This window comes from Corvus cornix, chromosome 2 (assembly GCF_000738735.6).
Source record: "Corvus cornix cornix isolate S_Up_H32 chromosome 2, ASM73873v5, whole genome shotgun sequence".
NCBI classification, from domain to species: domain Eukaryota; kingdom Metazoa; phylum Chordata; class Aves; order Passeriformes; family Corvidae; genus Corvus; species Corvus cornix.
The window spans coordinates 61,661,291-61,680,538 of record NC_046333.1 but is presented as its reverse complement, the minus strand read 5'-3'; the positions used below and the strand labels follow the sequence as shown (position 1 = coordinate 61,680,538).

Here is a 19,248-nt window from a genome sequence, read left to right as displayed (position 1 = left end):
TCTTGCTCACAGATGTATGGTCTTGATCAGTCACATTCAATTTGAGTGACAAGCGCACTAATGGCTCATCACAGTCTGTAATTGAGCTGTTTTCTGATCCTTCAATGAAAGGTATTTTATACTTTTCATATCTGAGGGTGGAATCTCTTGTCTTCACTAAACCTAGTGGCATAAGTCCCGTTAAGAGGAACCAGGATTTTGTTCCTCATGTCTGTTCTCATGCTCATCTGCTGATGAAGTCCACTGATTAGTCCCTCTGAAGGAAAGTCTTTTTTTGTCTGCTGTGTCATAAGCATTCTTACTCATAATTAGTTCCATCTGTAAGGGGTAGCCTTTCATGTTAAGTATGTGTTTTATGAGGAGTATTACTGGTTTGAAAAGGAAGAGTCTGGTTAATATAATGCACACATGAGCACATACTAGCTAATCATTGTGAAGACCACTGTTACCTATGTCTACAAGAAAATTTTAGGCACTTTACCAAAATGTTGATGATACTCAGTTTGGTAGTATGTTTGAAAAATTTTTTAATTAGCCACATGGTAGTAATTTATCTTTGTATAATATTTTATTTTGCTGTGAATATTTCTGTGTATTGGGCACACAGTTGATTAAAGGTTAATAATTCAAAGCAAAAGGTTAATAATTCAAAGTACCTTAATCAATTTAGTATGTTGGAAAACCAGGACTCAGTGGTTTTTGTTCTGGAATCACTGTAAAATTTATCCAAAACATATTGGCAATTACAAACACAATGATCATTAATTATTGTTTTCTACAAAAGTCTGTGATTTCTTTGAGCAAAAAAAGCTTTGACCTATATTAATGCAAACTAACATTGACAAACCAGCTATAAATGCTTGAAGAAGGCTCCCAGTTTAGCGCAAAGCAAATACTCCTTCACAACTACTGGCCTGTTGGCTGTTCAGTCCTATGTATTGGAGCTACAGCTGCAGTAAAGGCTGGATTTTAAGGAGATGTTGGTTTAGGTGGTCCACTTGGTGGTGGAGGCCACTTAGTAAGAGGCAGTGCTCAGATTCTGAGAGTTTCCAAAAGTCTTTTTCCACTTGATTGTCTGTGGTCTGAGTATGTGGCAGCGTGGACATATGAGTAATTTGTTATGCTGGATACTTGGGAGTGGAGGCTGGCGTACTAGGGAAGAAACCACTACAGATCCTTGATTATACTTATGGTTAGGTTTAAATTTCTATTTTCAAGAACTGTTAATTCTTTTATCTGTGAAAAGTGGTTAGTTCAGCATTTTTACAAGTAGTTTAAATCTGCATCCTTTCGTTGGTCAGCTGTAGCCCAGAAGATTATTTCCTTTCCGTGTTGGTATTAACAAATACGGTACAAATAGGATATAGAAGTTTTGTGTCTTCTGGTTTCCTTTCCAAAATTGATGCTTTTTTATGTTACATCTAAGTCTATCCTTCTGGTTTTGTTATATAATCTCTTTAAGTACTGAAAAAGGGAAAAACTAAATTATTTAGACATGCCCAATACTTCTTTTTTATAGTAGGAATAAGTTAATTACCACAGCAAAACTTGGAAAAAGTCTGCCTCCAAGTTCCAACTTTCAGCTCCTACCCCAAAATAAATCAACAAATCCCCTGAAGTTGTACTTAAAGACCATAGTAATAAATGTCTTGAAAACAATACCACATAATACTGTGAATATTTGGAAAATAATATAATATTGTGAAAGTATTGAAAAATATTATAATAATACTGTGAATATCTGGAAAATATCTTCCCCTTTTTTATTGGTGCTTCTTTCTCTGCATTTCCATGCTCTCTTTGTGACAGAGTTTACTGAAGTACCATAGAAGAGCTGCTGTTACTGCATTTTTTCAGGTAGCGCAGTCTTGTAGGGCAGGAGCTTTGATTGAAGATGTGAAAATTATGCTCAAGGTTTGGAGATTAATAATTTCAGTATTTGGCACTGTTTCATAGTACTTGCCACTTTTAGTGTTTACTATTCTTGCTGTAAAGCTTTTCTAATACTTCAACCCAAATACAGAGCAAAATACATAGTACAGGATGTATATGATTTATGCATTAATTATAAGGAGAAGAGAGAAAGAGGTAACATGGTGTATTTTATAGATGTACTATACATGATAAGGGAACAGAAAAATTCTATGTAGATAGTATAAATAATCCTTTTTACTGTACATCAATACCAGTTTAGATTTTGGATCTATTTAGATCTATTACACAGGAGGAAGTTTAGAAGTTTGTTTTAAGTAACGTACTAGTATTACAGTTTTTATCAATCTTAGGATGAATTGACACACCTGAAGGTCTACAAAAAGCATTGTTTTCATTCAAGGTTACAGTTCAAGGCAACAAAAAATCTGTGATAAAGTTCTTGTTGAAAGTCTTACACCAAACTTGTAGTAAGCCAGAATTTGCAAATTTAAGGAAATTATAAAAGCTCTTGGTGGGTTTTCTTGCGGTTTTTTTCCCCCAAAATCCAAGCTTATATTTGAGTTCAATAAATTTACTTTATCCCAAGAGAAAAATTTTGATGTGTCCCTTTGTTACTGGTGGCTGACAGAATTCTCTTCTGCGGGTGAAAGAGCCAGTCTTAAAGTAACCCAGTGTTCAAGGCGTAGGATTGTTGCAGTAAAATCTCTTCTTGATGACCTGAGAAGTTTGACAAAATAGTTGGGAATTCTATTTTCTTGGAGAAAACAAAGGTTAGTATAGGACAAAGGCTAGTACATAATATCACAGCTTTTGTGTTTTGGTTCCAAAAGGGCAGACATATTCACTCTGAAACTGATTTTATGTTTCCTTGACTGATCCGTAATGCTTTTTTTTTGTTGTTTAGCTGTGTGGAAAAAGGCTGGTTTAGCTGAATGAATGATGTGGAGGGAGAGGAGTGTGACAGCTGGATGTCTGGATGGGAGCCTGCTTAGAAATGAAGTGTTGGGTTGAATGGAGAGTTGTGCTTTAAAAACAAACTAACAAAAAAGAAAATCAAGAAAAGAATAAAAAGGAGGGAGACATACTTTGCGTAAGGGCAGCACGGAAAAAAAGATGTACCCATGGGCTTTGAGAGAAGGTCATTCATGGCAAACTTTAGATGACAGTGACCTAGAAGAAAAACATTTTAATTTGCTACATAGGCTACACAAAGTATAAACCAATTATCTGCTTACACTTTCTTGATTTCAAGTGCTACCTTTTATACGTGCTTCAGATCCTGTGCAACGAAAGGCTTTTGATTTTTAGAGGAAAGGTGAGATACATCTGATGAATAAGTTGTCTCTGGGTGGCAATGAATCACTTATTTGGTACAGGGTGTAAAGATTCAGGTTTAGGGATTTTTTCTATTTTTAACAGCCAATTGGATATTTTACTGGCAGCCTTTTTCATATACAGTTTTAGTTAATAGAACAGTCTGATTGCTGCTGTTAAGCAATATATTTTAGTTTTCTGATCTGAGGTGTATGCTAAGATCTGATGTTTTGGTCTTGATGCCTGGGGTGGCCACCTAAAAACAGAGACTAGACAAGAATAAGGGTAGGTATTTATTTGAAGGGCCTTCAAGGTACACCCTGGGGAGTTAAAAGGACAGTGGACCCCAAGTCATGAGTTCTTCACACTTCCATAAGTTTGGTTCATTTGCATATCAGAGTTAATTCTCCAATTAAAACTTCAGTTAATGATGTAATTTCACAAAGTTTACCCCCCTTCTTAAGATGTTAGTTTACACATTTTGGGCCTAGGACAGTCTGGGTGTCCTTGGAGAGCAGGCCTGGAGAGGCTTTGTTATGTCTACCTAGCATGAGAGAGCAGTAGTCAACAGGCTACAAGAAACTTCAGCGTTACACACTAGGCAGTACAGAATTTGAAAAATACAAAAATTAAAACCTAAGGCATCAGTCTGACAGGCACAGCAAATAAGATGCATATCCAGTCTAGCAGAGAGAGTCACCAACTATCTAGAAATTAAGATTCTGTTGAATGGAGAAGTCTCAGGGCTGAGGGGATGTGCAGTGGCAGGAGGGCACCTGAGCAAATGTTCTGGGCTGTGTTCTGCCCCTCCTGAACTCCCGCTTATGCAAATGAAGCAGAACTAACATGGGAGGGGAGTCTGTGAAGGAAAACCTTTAGAGTTTGCAAAGCAGTAATCACCTAGTCATGGAAATGCCAGACACAGTAATAGAAAACAAGATATATCCAAGTAGTAAACACAGGCTTGTAGCTGGTGACTTCATCGGAACCCACCCAGTGCTATCTTTGCTTTTCAGTATTGTTTTGAAAGTTCTGTGGCATTAGTTCCAGCTATGCTGTAGTTGCAATGCTCGCCTTTTCTGGCACCCAAATGTTTTCACGTCCTGTTTAATACTTTTATTGATGGTCTGGATGGGGATCAAGTGCATCCTCAGAAAGTCTGCAGATGACACTAAATTGGACTGGGGTGTAGATCTGCTGGAGGGTAGGAAGGGTCTGCAGAGGGAGCTGAACAGGCTGGATTGATGGGTCAAGGCCAACAGTATGAATTTCAAAAAGGCCAAATGCTGGGTCCTGCACTTGGATCACAACAACCCCTGGCAGCGCTACAGGCTGGGGGAAGAGTGGACAGAACACTGTCTGGTGGAAAAGCACCTGGGGATGCTGGTTGACAGTGGCTGAACAAGAGCCAGCGTGTGCCCAGGTGGCACACGCTGGCCTGGATGGCATCCTGGCCTGGATCAGCAATAGTGTGGCAGCAGGGTAAGGGCAGTGATTGTCCCCCTGTATTCAGCACTGGTGGGGATTCACCTTGAATCCTGTGTTCAGCTGTGGGCCTCTCACTTCAAGAAGGATATTGAGGTTCTGGAGCATATCCAGAGAAGGGCACTGGAACTGGGGAAGGGTCTGGAGCACAAGTCTGATGAGAAGCAGCTGAGGGAGCTGGGGGGTTTTAGCCTGGAGTAAAGGAGGCTCAGGGGGGACCTTATCATGCTGTACCACTGCCTGAAAGGAGGGTGGTGGCAAGGTGGGAGTCTCTTCTGCCAGGCAACCAGTGACAGGCAAAGAGGAAATGGCCTCAAGCTGTGCCAGGGGAGGTTTAAGTTGGACATCAGGAAAATCTTCTTCACTGAAAAGGCAACCAGGCATTGAAACAGGCTGTCCTGGGAAGTGGTAAAGTCACAATTCTTGGAAGTGTTCAAGAAATGACTGAACAGGGCACTTAGCGCTGTGGTTTATTTGATGCAGTGGTGATTGGTCAAACGTTGGACTTGATGATCTTGGATGTCTTTTCCAGCCTTAAAAATTCTGTGACTTTTTTGAAGTTGTGGCCTTTTTGTTGTGAAAATGGACAGAATTTATGGTATTCTAGCTAGCATGAACAATAGAAATATTTATAATCATTTTTTTGGGGTCTGTGGGATTTTTAGAGCTTATGTTTAAATGCTTTATCCTATAAAAAGCTGGAGCTTAAAGAAGGGGAGAAAGGAAAAAAAGCACAGCACGCTTACAATGAGAGGTAGTTTTTGTTTGTTTTGTCTCTCCATCCTTGTACTCTCAATTAGTCTGCCTTTAGTATACTGGCAGATAAATTAAAAGCAATCACATTATTCCTTCATTTTCTTGTAGGAGTTTTCATTAGTTCCCCAATCTTTTGTGCCAAACTGTCTTTCTGGTTGGTGATTCTGTCTTTATTATGTTATTTGTTCTATTTATTCAAGCCAAAGGAAAGTTGGAAAAATTAACTGAAATGTCTTTTCATGTATACACACTTTTAAAAATCTACTTTCAGCCTCTCAGGACTTTTTTCCTGTATTTTCTTGTTCAGATTGGATTTTTTATGTAATAGAGGGATCAGAAACCTGGAGATTCATCTTTAGTAATGAACAGTGATTAACCCTACTATACCTTTCTAAAAAGTATTTAAATTCCCACTGTTGGGTTTTGTATGTGGTTCCCACTGATTGTTTTTCAACCTTTCATATAGATGCAAAAGATACTCTAACAAGTTAGGGCAGCAAAATGTTTTTCAAACTATTCCATTGATTTAAAAACAGAATACTACTATTTTCTGGTCATAGATATAAAAACTCATCTTTCCAGGCATACTTAATAAATGTAACTGTGCATATAAAGACTGTCCTGGCTAGTTACTGAGCATTTTCATTTTCTGAACAGGTGTCTCAATGCATGTACCTACTGTAAAACTAAGCATGCCAGAGGAGATCTAGCAAGTTATCCAATTGAAGAACTGGTGGACAGAGCCAAACAGTCTTTTCAAGGTAAGGAGTTTCATCCCTACGATAAAAGTGAGCCCCTGAAGTGTATCTGGGCTTACCTTCACACATAATGATTGGGATGCAATGTAGCTCTCATGTTATTAATAGTCATAGCTGTGTCTTGTGGTGCCTTTGTGGTAGAAAGCTATGCTTTTGTTACAGTGTGCACCACTATTTGCAAAATGGAGTATTTTATTTTGATTTTAGGATTGTTCAAATGAAGTTCTATGCATACATTTTTTTGAGATGATGTGGAAATGGGAAAATTCAGTCATTTTACTCTATCTCTGGTTTCTTGGAGTAACAGAAACCTTTTTTCATTCAACTATGAAGTAAATTTCATGAGCTTCGCAAGGATTCTTAAAATCCTGTTTAGGGATACATTGCTTTTGCTGATAATGAATTTACTGGAGGAATTCTGGGATATTTCTGAGAGCCAAACAAAGCTTATCAGTTTTACGTCCAATAGGATATTTGTAAAATCACATGGATTCCATCAAATATTAAGTTTTTCCTGCAGTACACTCTCTGTGCCAGTATCTGCCTAAAACTCTTTATATCTGGTAGTTACGACAGCTTTATTGTATCTTAGTATTTGTTCTATATATCTAAATTTCACCTGTGTTTCAAAAATACAGATTTCCAAATTATGCCAGTATTCATTGTGAAGGCACAGGTGGTATTTGTTCTGTTTGTGTGCCATTTTGAAGGATTAAAATATACATTAAAAATAGTTGGGTAATTCTGGTGCAGCAGCTCCTTCCATCTTTGTGTGAAACACTCTGAATCAAAAGTAAAGCAATAAATGCAACATTTGATGTCACATCCTCTGTAGATGTACAGACAACACATCCATTGGGCTTCACTTATGGCTCCGAGAGTTGCAAGAAGTCTCCAATGATTAAAAGTGTTTTTAAATCTATCCTTATTTAGGGGTCCATAATGAACCTTATTTAGGCCAGTGATGAACTTTTGTCTATTCCTATCAGTAGTACGCAAGGAAGAGTCCTTTTCCTAATCAAAGCCCATGTTCACAAATTCTAAGTTCTACATTATGCACACAGAAAGTTCTCGCTTAAGGTTACAAATGCCCTCTTCTTTCACTTTTTTAAAAGCCAAGCACCTCTCTTTTCTTCTGTGAAGCTCATCTGTGATTGCCACTAAATTTTTCCTACTGCTTAGGTTTGTAGAATTCGTGCTCTCGTTGCTGTGAATTGGACTGTCTGTTAGGATTGTCTGACAGGAATCCTGTAGTGCGGGATTTCTTGGTTTAGTAGGGTAAGTTTCTAAAACCTGTATATATATTATGAAATGATCAGCAACTGAAATAGAGGATGCATAAATACATTTGTTGTTTTGGTGGAGAAGCAGTTCAGGAAGCATATTTCAGAAAGTTAGAAGTTTTCAGTAATGTAAGACAGATGATTTTGAAATTGGCAAGTAGTTACTGAGCAGGAGAGAAGCTGCCATTTTTAAGTGGCATAAGAAGTGTTACTCAGCACTACATAGCTGTTCTAAAGAAACTTTGGACTATACTTCAAGGAACTATGACAAAGATAAGATGGGTAATAAGTCAGGATTAGGACCTTGCTTAAGTTAACTGTCTAAATTTTATTTAGATTTATCGGGTGTGTGGAAAGAAAAAAAAATCCAGACTTGTCTGTCTTGTTATAATTGTACTTATATATCATCAATTCCATGTTATATTAGCATAAAGATGTATTTACTTGGCATAACAAGAAATAAAACTTGAGTTTTGTTTGTCTTTGCAGACAAATTGTGAAATTTTGGAAAGTATTTTGAACTTAAGTATAGTACATTTGGATTGAAAAATCAGTAATTCAATTCATCTGTTGTACTGTGGCCTTTATTATAAATATTGACTCTTTCAAAATAATTTGATTTCTAATGGAAAAAGTTGCCCTTAAGCTATTGTTTTGAAATTTCTTGAAGAAATGCTATGACGTTTCTCACAGCAGGCATCTCCAGGGAGTTCTATTCTTGTTTGGCCTTACACTACTACCTCTGTTAGAGGGCATAACGAAAGAAGCAAGTATTTATTCAGTTGTAAAATGGCTTTGCCTCCAGCTTTCACATACTTAGAAATGGATGAAATAGTCAGATACTTAGTTTGCAGTGCATGGAGAATTTATTACTGCCAGCTTGCTGCAGCTGTGGGCTGCAGAAACTTCATCAATCCAGTGAAAGATTTCAGCAATTCAAAGCCGTTATTCAATTTCTTGCTGAGTTACTGAGCCACAATCTCTTCAACAATCACTTCTGTTTTCACAGAAGATGTATTGCTGAAGCTCTAGTTAAAAACACGAGAGGTACAGATGTGCCATGAGAAGTTTTTTCACTTTGAAAACTGATTAAAAGGTGATGGCTGAAATCACCATGACTGAACAAATATCAGCCTATTTCTTGTACTTTTCCAACCTCTGAAATAAGTTGGTTTTGTGTATTATTTCAGTATCTTGAATTCAATGTAATGTGCACAAAAACTGTTGTAGATTTCTAGTGCATGCTGCATACTTCCATAATACATTGGACTAAGTGTTAAGGTGTACTGAAATTGAGGGGGTTTTGCATACTTTGCATGGGTTTATGTTTCCTCTCTGACCTCCATAATAGTTCTGAAGTTACAAGTCACATGAACTTTAATATTTCACAAAATTTCATTAACAAAATAATCTATCTCAAGTTGAAAGTAATTCGTTGAGATTTTTCATTTTTTAACTTTAATGTTTTTTTCTGTAAACTTCAACTGTTAGTAAGTAGTTTAATTTTTTTACATGGGCAGCTGTGTAAAATCAGAATATACAGCAGACTTCTGTAAGAAAGCTAGTAAAATAAAAGTATTGTAAGTATTGTGAAATACAGTAAAGTGGTCTGTGAGTGGAGAACAAATGTCTACTGTAAGGTTGCTTATGCAGAGTTTTTCTACAGCTGATTGTACAGTGCTTTGTGTCATCAATTTATTAGTAAGTTTTTTTCAAAATGTGCTGTGTCATGTTCAGTGCTGTATTTTAGGGGATTGCATTTACAGTTATGAGAGGGCTCTTTCTTTCCTACCCAAAGCAACTTTTGTATAACAATGTGGTTTTGCTTAGTATATGAAGTGGGCTGGGGGAGCTGCTATCAGTGAAGAGTGTTCCAAGGAGACACAAAAGTTAAACAAGCCTGAGCTTTGAATGTTGCGTGGAGTTGTGTCCTGGGATGGCTTTGGCTAAAATGAAGGACTTGAAACTGATTTTTTCCTTAAGTGGGACATTCATTATCATAAAAATCCTACATATTGTGAGAGACTTTCTGGGCAAAGATAATACTTTATATTGCAAGCAATTTTTGCTCATTCATCAAACTAAGTAAAAATATAAGTATTTTTATGGAATTAGCTGTTACTGCATTCTAGTGTAGAATGAAGATCTTCTGCATGTACCACTACAAAACTATACTTCTTTAGCATTGCATGCCTGTTGCAGATGGCAGGGAATATGCTGCTATTAAAATATACACTGTATAATTAACTACTATATTAGCTTACTTTATGGTAGCAATCAGGGTGCTCAAATGAAAGTCACATCTTGTCAGGAAACAGTGTTCCTCAAACTATGTGGAACAATTGCTTCTGGATGGGTAATTGTAGTGGCAAAATATCACCTATTTTTATTCCATTTTTTGCATGATGGTTCACTGGCATGCATGGTGTTGAATTCTGAATAGCACTTCTGTTAGGAAATCTTGGACAACATATAACATTATAAAGCAGAGAAGTACCAAAACTTAAGATTCTGAGTCTTGGGTTACATTAGTTGTCTTTAGCAATTATCCCTAATCTGGTAGACTTTGGAGTGCTGAGAGTTTGAAAGAGATTAATGTTAAATATTTTTCTCTATACAAGTTTGCCATAAACAGGTGTTTATGGGTGATGATGATAAGGATTGTTCTTATATAATGTGATTGGTTTCCAGATCTTTTCAGATGACTGTGAGCTCTGCTGAGGATCTTTGGTTTTAGCGGTTCTGATGAGGTACTGTCAGGACATTCTGCTCTATTCCTAGTAGCTGTTTTGCCCCTGCACAACTACCAGTACATTCTGCGTATGATTTCAGGGCAGCTGAGATGACAGCACGAAAGGACAAATAAGAAGAATGGTCAGTGTTTTAGTTTCCCATTGATTAGCAGAAGCAGTACCAAAGCGGGATGCTTAGAGCACGCTCTCAGTAGTGGGTTTGGTCTCTGAACAAACTGACAGGGAATGGGTGCCCAGTTATCCACATGGAACCCGGGCTGTGTACTCAGGGTCCTTCCAGAGTTGAAACTAACACTAGAGAGAGAGCACTTGCATCTGCAAATCTGACCTAGAGAGAGGAAGGAGAATGGTGATTGTTTTCCTAAGACAAATCTTTTCTGTCAGTCAGCCTTTTTACTGACTTTTAGGGAACACACACTTTATTCTAATATTGTTCCTGAAGTATAATTTAAAATTGTGTTCCAGGGAGCTTGGGTTGCTGTATTTGAGACACTTTGATAAATAACCTCTCTTTGTTTTGCTGTGTTTTTTGGGGATGTCTATAGAGCTAGGGTTTTTTTCATTGTTGTTCTTAAGTTTATTAAAATTCTTTCTGTATCATCTTTTGTGTCTTATGAATGTTTCAAGTTTTTTTCCTGCTGACTTTGCTAATGCACAGAATACTTAGGCCAAAATAAATATTTTGGTACCAGCCTGTCATTTTGTAGTTAGATGGGATAGCATAATGAATTAGTTTTCATTGTCTGCATGTATTTTTTTATTTTTTTTAAAAATAAAAAGTTATTATCCACCAGTAGTGAGTAGAAGCAGTGTCTCCAAGTATGTGAGAACTACTGTGTAACATATATAAGCACACATAACCAGTGTCATATAGCAAAGAGATATTTTTAAAGGATAAAAATGTCTTTTCAGTAGTAAATTGCAACACTGGAGATATTTTCAAGCTTCTTTTAAGTGGCCAAATTAGTTTAGTGAACTTTCTTCTTGGCTCTGAAGGAAATTCCCTGTTGTCTTCTTGGTAGACTTTTTTATACAGTCAAGTTGACCGCTCTGTTACTGTTATTTGTCTTCTGCATGTCCTGTTGCATAAAAGGTTCCTTTGCATTATATTAAATTTTACTTCAAAAATATAGTGGCAATGACATTAAATTATTGGTGTCTAGCCTTTTTCCTCATTGCTGTCTCCAGCTTTTTGAGAAGGAGAGGGGGAGACGGGGGTGCTGATCCCTTTTCTATGGCATCCAATGTCAGGACACATGGGAATGGCTGCATCCCTCAGGGAAGGCTTGGACTTCACATGAGGAAAGACTTCTTTACCGAGAGGGCACTCAAACCCTGTAACAGCCTTCCTACAGGGGTGATCAATGCCCCGAGCTGGTCAGTGTTGAAGGGGCATTTGGACAACACCCTTATTAACATGCTTTAAATAAACTCCTCCATTCATTTTATTATGACATTTAAGTAGTGTGAAAATATATCTGTGTGGGCTTTATGCTAATCTTTTATTTTATTAAAAATTGTTGCATTTAAAAATACCATTTTCTCTGCATGTTTTGCCTTTGTTTTGCATATTTTTACTTGGTCTTTTGCAGTTAGCATTGAAGTCTCCTTCTGAGACGGCCAGATGTGAGCTGACTTTGAGCCAAAAGCCGTGTAGCCATTCTTGTGCATTTGTAGTGTGTTGTGTGTGCAGTCGCTCCACTGCTGTCAGAATGCTTCAAACCTATTGCACATGCTGGGTGATAGACTCATGCAGAATAAATTTGGTGTTTTCAAGATCTGTTGCCAAAGGCTGATCACTCTGCAGTGCACTCGCAGTATGTTTGATGTTGTCATCAAAATATTAAACATACTGATCATCTCTGTGCCCTCTGGCCACAAAGGATTCTGGGATTCACAACATGCCACTGTTTTTCACAGAAACACTAAGAATCAGCAGAAGGCTCAGATTTAGCTTAATACGTTGTTAATATTTTCATTAAGGGTGTAGAACATGGCATCTTCTAATTTTGTAGTTGCCAAGAACTTTCAGTAATATAATCTTGCTTCCATTTCCTTATAACTCTGTCAAACTTTAATTGATACTTCTTGTTAAGATCATCAAATCATTTGCAAGAACTGCATTTGGGAAAACATGTTAATCCTGACAGGTTTAGAAACCAAAAAAACTTCTTAATAAGCTATGGAGGCCTTCATGCCTTAGTGTGTCAGATGCTTTGCCCCAGGTCACTTGTGTTTTTTTAAAATTAAATTTTGTTCCTGGTTCAAATGGGTTTTGTGGAGACTCACTTGATTTTGCCTGTTAGATTTTGTAGGCATGTTCCATACCTCAGTTTGGTTTTATGCATTACGGTTTCTTCCCTTGCTGCCAGGTCTACTGTGATACTGGGCATCAGAAATGAGGAAGGAAAACCTCTTTCTCTTTTGCTCCATGTGTTAATGTCTTCTTCTGCTGTTCATAGGGGTTTTAGTCCTATCAAACAGCCTTGCAGAACAATCATGCCATAAGAGTTAATTTGCCAAAAAATCATGCCCATGGCTCAATTAGGACATGAGTCCCAGTGGCTTTTACAAGTATACAGCATAACATGCAGAACTGCGACTGGGCCGTTCACTTTCAAGGAAAACCCCTTGTCACTCTTTGCCATTTGTGTAATTGGGGTTTTACTGTGTAAGTATTGTGTATCTGTTAAAAAAAAAAATGTGGCCGTGAAGAGCTTGTAGTGTGGCAGAGTAAACAATTGAAGCAGAATAATACATGACTGCAGTCAGGATAATAAGTGGTTGGTCACTGTTATTTGCTACCATGGCGTTGTCTCAGGTCTTGTATGGGATAACAGAGGAAAGTGTTGTTTAGGGAAGACTGGAAGGAAGATATTGCGGTAACAAGGAGTGGTCATTCATTTAATGAGGAGCTGCCGCCCTAGAATTTGCAAAAAATCATGTTTCCATAAAGATTTTCATCAAGAGTCAAAGTCTCCATGTGCTGGCTTGTCTTTCTGAAAGTAATATTTTCTCCTCTGTGGGGATTATTATAAGCTTGAATAGCTTTAAATAGATTCCTTGGATGCTTTGAAATGTTCATATCATGGTTGTCTGTTCCAAAACATAAAGCCTGTTAATGCTGTAACATGAAATAAAATGCGTTTTTTTTGAAAATCTAGACAATTGCTGCTCTCTGGATGCTGTTCTCTCTCTAAGTGTTACTAGAGGTACATAGGCATTGTCCAGAAGATAATTTGCCAGATAAATGGACCCTGTTGCCAAAATGTGTGATAGCATGACCAGATAACCATTTTGTCTCCATCAAACCTACTCTGGTAACACTCCTTTTTTATAAAGTCTTTCTGGCTGTGCATGTGTTGTTGTAGCTGACAGTGTTGGAAATAAGGATTATAAATTGAATACACGAATGCTTATTTTGCATGCCTGACTAAAAATCCTACAGACAATAAGACTCCACTAATCTCTTAGCTTTGGCAGTTTAAAGAACCAGAAAAGTCTGTCTAACAAAGGTTGTATTTTTTCTTCAGCAGAAAGAAACCCCCAATTTTTGGTCACATTTGCTCTGTATAATTCAGTTTTCTCATTCCTGTTAATCTTCCTACTCAAATATTTGCATTTGTGCTGTTTAAATCCTTGAATGACAGCCAGCCTGTTTAATTTTGCATTGTTATGAAAAAAGGTGCATTTTATTTTTGTTCGAAATAAAAGTTTAATAGAAAATAGCCAAAGCAGAGATGTATACAATTAAAATTACAACTTGATCTTCAGCCTTAGGCTATGGTTTCAGCTGTACTTTCAGCAACCCCTGCAAGTAAAAGGAGCATTTCTTGGCCATCTCTCCCTCCCCTTCCCTCCTCCATCCATCCTCCCCATTGCCCCCTCCTTTTTTTTTTTTCATCCTTTCCTCAGGCCACCTGCTTTTTGGCTGGGAGAGTGTTCCTTGTATGAATCAGGCTGGGGGACTGATCTGGGGTAAAACTCGTGTGTTTTTAGAAACCTCACAGAGTGATATTAGTAACTGATAGAAGTTGAATCTTCCCAGATGCTGACATTATAGAAGTACCACAATTCTGCAGAGTCCTAACAGAGCTAGGCCTTTGGAGCAAGGGAGTGGAGGGATGTCTCGGAAATGTAGTATTCTGCCCAAGCTTCTCTCTCTCATCACGGAGCTGCTCTTTCCTAGGCCAGTTTAACTGCCTTGTGGGGTGAGAAATGGTCCTACAAAACTTCATGTAATACTGGACACACTGTAGTGTCTTCTCTCATCTTCCAAGGGCAGGAGATACCTGTTCCAGCTTAACTGGGGAAGGGGAAAAGAGAGGGTTGAAACACACTCTAGTCTTCATGCTTTTTAACAGAATGTTTGGCTCATTTGTGGTTTCTTCAGAAGAGCTCATCAATCTGATGTTTGCTTGAAATTATTTTTTTTCTTTTTTTGGAAAATTCGTTTATATTACACAAGAGTTAGTGTACGTTATATTCTTTCTATGCTTATTTAGTGGAACAGCAGCAGAAAAAGCTGGATAGCATTACTTGCTTGTTAATTTTATTTATAAATTTATTTTTGCTAAGTTTGTATTATTTGAAATGGAGTGTAAAACATAAGGTTCAGTAATGCTACAGCCAGTAGTTAACTCTTTACCAGCAACATTAAGTTGATTTTGTGTGTATTTAGTCTTGAATTTAAAAAGAATTGAAATTAAAGCATGGTGTGTCTTTTTAATAAATCTGATTTTCAGGGGAGGGAATTTTTTACCTTTAATTTTGTTTGAAAATGAAAGTTTGGTTTTATGTGGCTTCTTAACCATGGAGGTATTGGAATTTTTTCACTCCTTGTAAATATTTGTTCAGCTATAGGAACTTGCATTTCTTTGATAATGCATATTTTACTCATGCATTTACTGCTGGTTTTGTAAAAGCTGGATTAGGAATACTTCTGTAACGTTATAAGGGTATTCTCATGGTCAGCTTCTCATGTAATGGTGCAATCAGCTGCCTGAAGCTTTCCATAGCTGCTGTGAAAATATCATGAGAAATTTTTACTGTCGAGCAGCCATGGTGACCAGAATCCAAATCATTATCTTAACAAATCTGGTGCACTGTGTTGCACTAGGCAACTACCAAGTTTAGGTCATCTTTAATGTGTCCAAAGATAATTTATCAGAATGCAGCAATGATTCCTTTTATCATTTGATAAGCAGTCTCCTCCTGGTTACCTTGGCCTTGTGTAGGAACCAGTCTTAGCTGTTCTGTGCCACTGAAACCTCCTACTCACAAGACTAGTCAAGATGGTATCTTCCGCTAACTTCTCATTCTTTGCTGTGGGGATGTGAAGGAGAAATTTTTTGGAGAATAGGAATTGTGACAGAACTAGGATTGCTCAACATAAAGTTTGCCCACCTCCTGTGTTTTTGTTTATGGGCTAAATGAGTCATGTCATGCATGCCTCACTACCCCTTCTACTGCAAGGTGACCGATGTGCCAACTACCCTGAGGGGGTTTGAACCCAGCGTGGCAACACAAAGGAGCCCAGAGGCCTACGCTGCAACCCCTCTGGAAGGCGGCACACACAAAAGGAGGGGAAGAGCTCCTCACCCAAGGGAGCAGTCTTCTCTGAGGCAGGTGTAAGGGCATGCAGGCAGAGGTGAAGAAGAGAGGGGACTCTCCGTATGGATTCCATACTGAAGTTTACTCAGGTGACGGGACAGGGATGAAGAGCCTAATTTTTGACAGGGTCCAGGGATTTTATAGTGGGAATGGGAAGGCGGGGAAAGGGATTACAGCCAATGGGATAAGGACAAGTAGGCGGGGTTAACAGTAAGGGAACCAATGGGAATAACACATAGGCGGGACTTGGGGAAGGAACCAATGGGGTGTTGAGTACTGCAGAACTTTCTAGAACTTATACATATTAACTAAGGGAAATGAATATACCTGCACTTATACATAAAACTGGGAGGAGAAAATATGACCCTATCATAGGGAAATATGTAAATCATAGAACTGGGGAATTGTGGGTTCTCACCCTCTCTGAACGGTGACCTTGGCGCCTGACCGTCACAGCTTGGTGTCAGTGGGATCTTTGGTGAGAGTGGTTGGGGCCGCTTGCACTGCCTCACTACTTCTTAAAATGAACAGCAGTGCTGAGTATCTCAATCCATACCAGGTTCCAAAGCATTAAGTGAAGCTAGCAAAGGTCAGGTTCAGAACAAATTACAGGGGGATTCTTAATCTCATAGCGTAGCGTTAAAGGTGAGGAACCCCCTAGCATGGGACACAGTGGAAGTTTGAGCATTTGGAAGAAATAGGACAGAAGCACAGAAGAATAATCCATTTTCTTTAAGTAATAACAAATCTTATGTCGAGTGTTGAAATTTTCTGAGTATTCGGCAAATCATTTATGCTGTCTGTATTTATACTCTCCACTAAGCATCCTGTGGGAGAAGACTTTGGGCTAAGCTGACTAATGGTCTTACTCGTGGCCAGTCTTAAGCTGTATTTCAACAAGGCACTGATTTCCCGTGGTATATTTTATCTAAAGTGTGCCTTATGCTTTTAGTATTGCTCTCAATAACCTTTTGTAATGAGGGCTCACCTTCCGTATGGAGGTTGGGTTTTGTGGTGCTGGTGATCCTCTTGACATGTTGTGCAATACCACTGTGACTCAAGGCCATGCCATCTCCATATCTAATACTAATATAAGATTGCAACTTTTGAGATTAATTTAATAGGAAACTAAGAGCTGTTTGGATCTGAGAAAACTTTCTTCCAAAGACCTTTAAAAGTGTTATGTGATTAAATTATAAAGGTGCAATTTACAGAAGCAGGAGACTTCAACATCAAGCAACTCAGCTCACAGCATATCTCAAGCGTAAAGAAATGTAAGTTATAAAAAGAAGTTGTCTAATCTTCTGTAGTCAGTGAAGTCATAGTGAGAGTAAAACTCTGGGTGGTGATGAGCCCAGTTGCAATAGGGAGAGAATGTTGAGAGAATACTGAATGTGTCTCATAAAAAATAAATTTGCAGGCTTGGTCCCAGAGATTAGATGGAACTCTCTCATGGTTAACTCTTGTCCCATCTTATTTTTTAACCTTCCCTTGAGTACCTCCTACTGTGTTAAGACAAAAGTCAGTATATGTTAAAATATTTTGATGCCAGCTTTAGACGTAATGCTGTAGTGATTGTGATTGTTCATGACATAACAAGGTAGAAGAAAACATTACTTGTGCTCTTCCCTGGTATTATTCATAGCATTTAATACAAAGTCAGACTGGTTCATCAACACTTCCTTTAAACAAAATATATTCTGCAGCTTTAGCAGCCTTCTTAAAGAAGAGAGTTACATTGTATGGATGCATTAGGGGCTTTTTTTGTTAGACAAGACATGGCTGCAGTTTTTCTTTTCTTAAAACCCTCTCACATGTGCAAGTGTCCAACATTCAAAAATTGGATGTTGTTATTATGTGCTGCAGAAGTGTCAGTTTAGGTGCAGTTTGCACTGGTACATTTTAGGGAGCTCTGTGGCCTCTCTAGTCTAAATCCAAAGAAAATAGATCTTAAAATGCACTTCTTAAGAGTTTTGTACAATTTGGTAAGCTCATATATTAGGGAGATGGCTTTTATGCACAGTTTGGTTGTATGTGGAAACAGATTAGGAGCAATCATGGTGAATGACACAATTTTTTTTTCTGTGCTATCGTCCCATGAAAATAAAAGCTATGATTTGTGCAGATATGTGGGACTCCTGATGTGCACACCAGGGTGTCTCAATAGCTTAAATACATGCCTTTTTAATGCTGTGTACATTGTGCAAAACTACTGAAATCTGAAATTCAAATATTGCACGTAAGCTAGGTGTAAGAGCTGTCAGTGAGAATACTCCAGAACCTCTAGGAAGGCACCTGTGAGAACAAGTTGTTTCTGGACAAGTTGCTTCTGCTTTAATTTAGGATAACTGTATTTGTGACCTGTTCATGGTTTGTTTTCCATGTATGGGCCCAATGCCCTAAAGAAAAAAAAGGAAAAAATAATGCTCTTGTTCCTAGTTTATTTGTAAACCAGGTCAGATACCCTTGATTAGCTCTCAGCTGGAGCATAATTTAAATCCTGACAGATTGAACCTAAACAGCAGGCTTTTTTCAGATCAGCCAAAAGATAGGGGGAGAAAAATAAAAGCTATTTCCAGTCCACAAGCAGTACAACAGTGCCAAATAAATCTGCAACTGTTAATGAATAGCTATTTCAAATATTTACAGGAGGCAAAAGAAAAGAAGATTGGCATCCAAGGCAGCTGTGCCCAGGGAGAGCTATTAAAAATAAACGTGATAAATGATGTTCAAGTGCTCGTAGAGCTGTCAAGTATCAGAGGTGCTCAAAATGGAAAGTGTTTATGGCCATGCTGCTAGGCATTCTGGACAGGCATATTTTTTGAAAAAATTTTTGCAAAACTGACTTAGCAGATCAAAAGGGGAGAGAGGATCTAATGTAAAATATTCCAGAACCTTGGACTTTTTGCTGTATTGAAATACACAAGTGCTTATTTGCTTTGTAGGTGAGAAATCAAATTCTTTTATACATTCAATTATTTCCACACAGAACCGATTTCTTTAGTCTTGATTCGTAATAAAAGTTGTGATGAGAGTTTATGATGGTAACAAAATCCATTACTTATTTTTATGACTCTTTTGGTTTTCTGTATTAGTGGATGGTAATACTGACGGTCCACGAGTGTTGCAGTGATCTTGAACACAACTTGAAAAATTGTATATTCATAGTAAACTATGAACTTCACGTGCTTTTGTACACAGAGAGAGACTTTTTCTCAGGTAGTCTAGAAAGTATTTTTATATCAGTTTTTAGTTCTGAGTTTAATGTATGGCAGTTGACTGGAAACTTTTTAGCAGAGACATTTTATTTTTTTATTTTGCTGTGAAAATAGTTTATCAGAAGCTGTCAGG

The 19,248-nt window shown here is 37.9% G+C and overlaps 1 protein-coding gene across 5 annotated transcripts in view; it reads left to right on the top strand.

Moving 5' to 3' along the window:
* Positions 1 to 19,248, top strand: part of CDKAL1 (CDK5 regulatory subunit associated protein 1 like 1) — a 394,035-nt gene that overhangs the window by 171,895 nt on the left and 202,892 nt on the right. For all 5 annotated transcript variants that reach the window (XM_039548277.1, XM_039548278.1, XM_039548279.1 and 2 more), the window contains one exon: positions 6,148 to 6,251. In XM_039548277.1, coding sequence (XP_039404211.1) covers positions 6,148 to 6,251 — 104 coding nt within the window. The remainder of the gene's footprint in view (positions 1 to 6,147; positions 6,252 to 19,248) is intronic.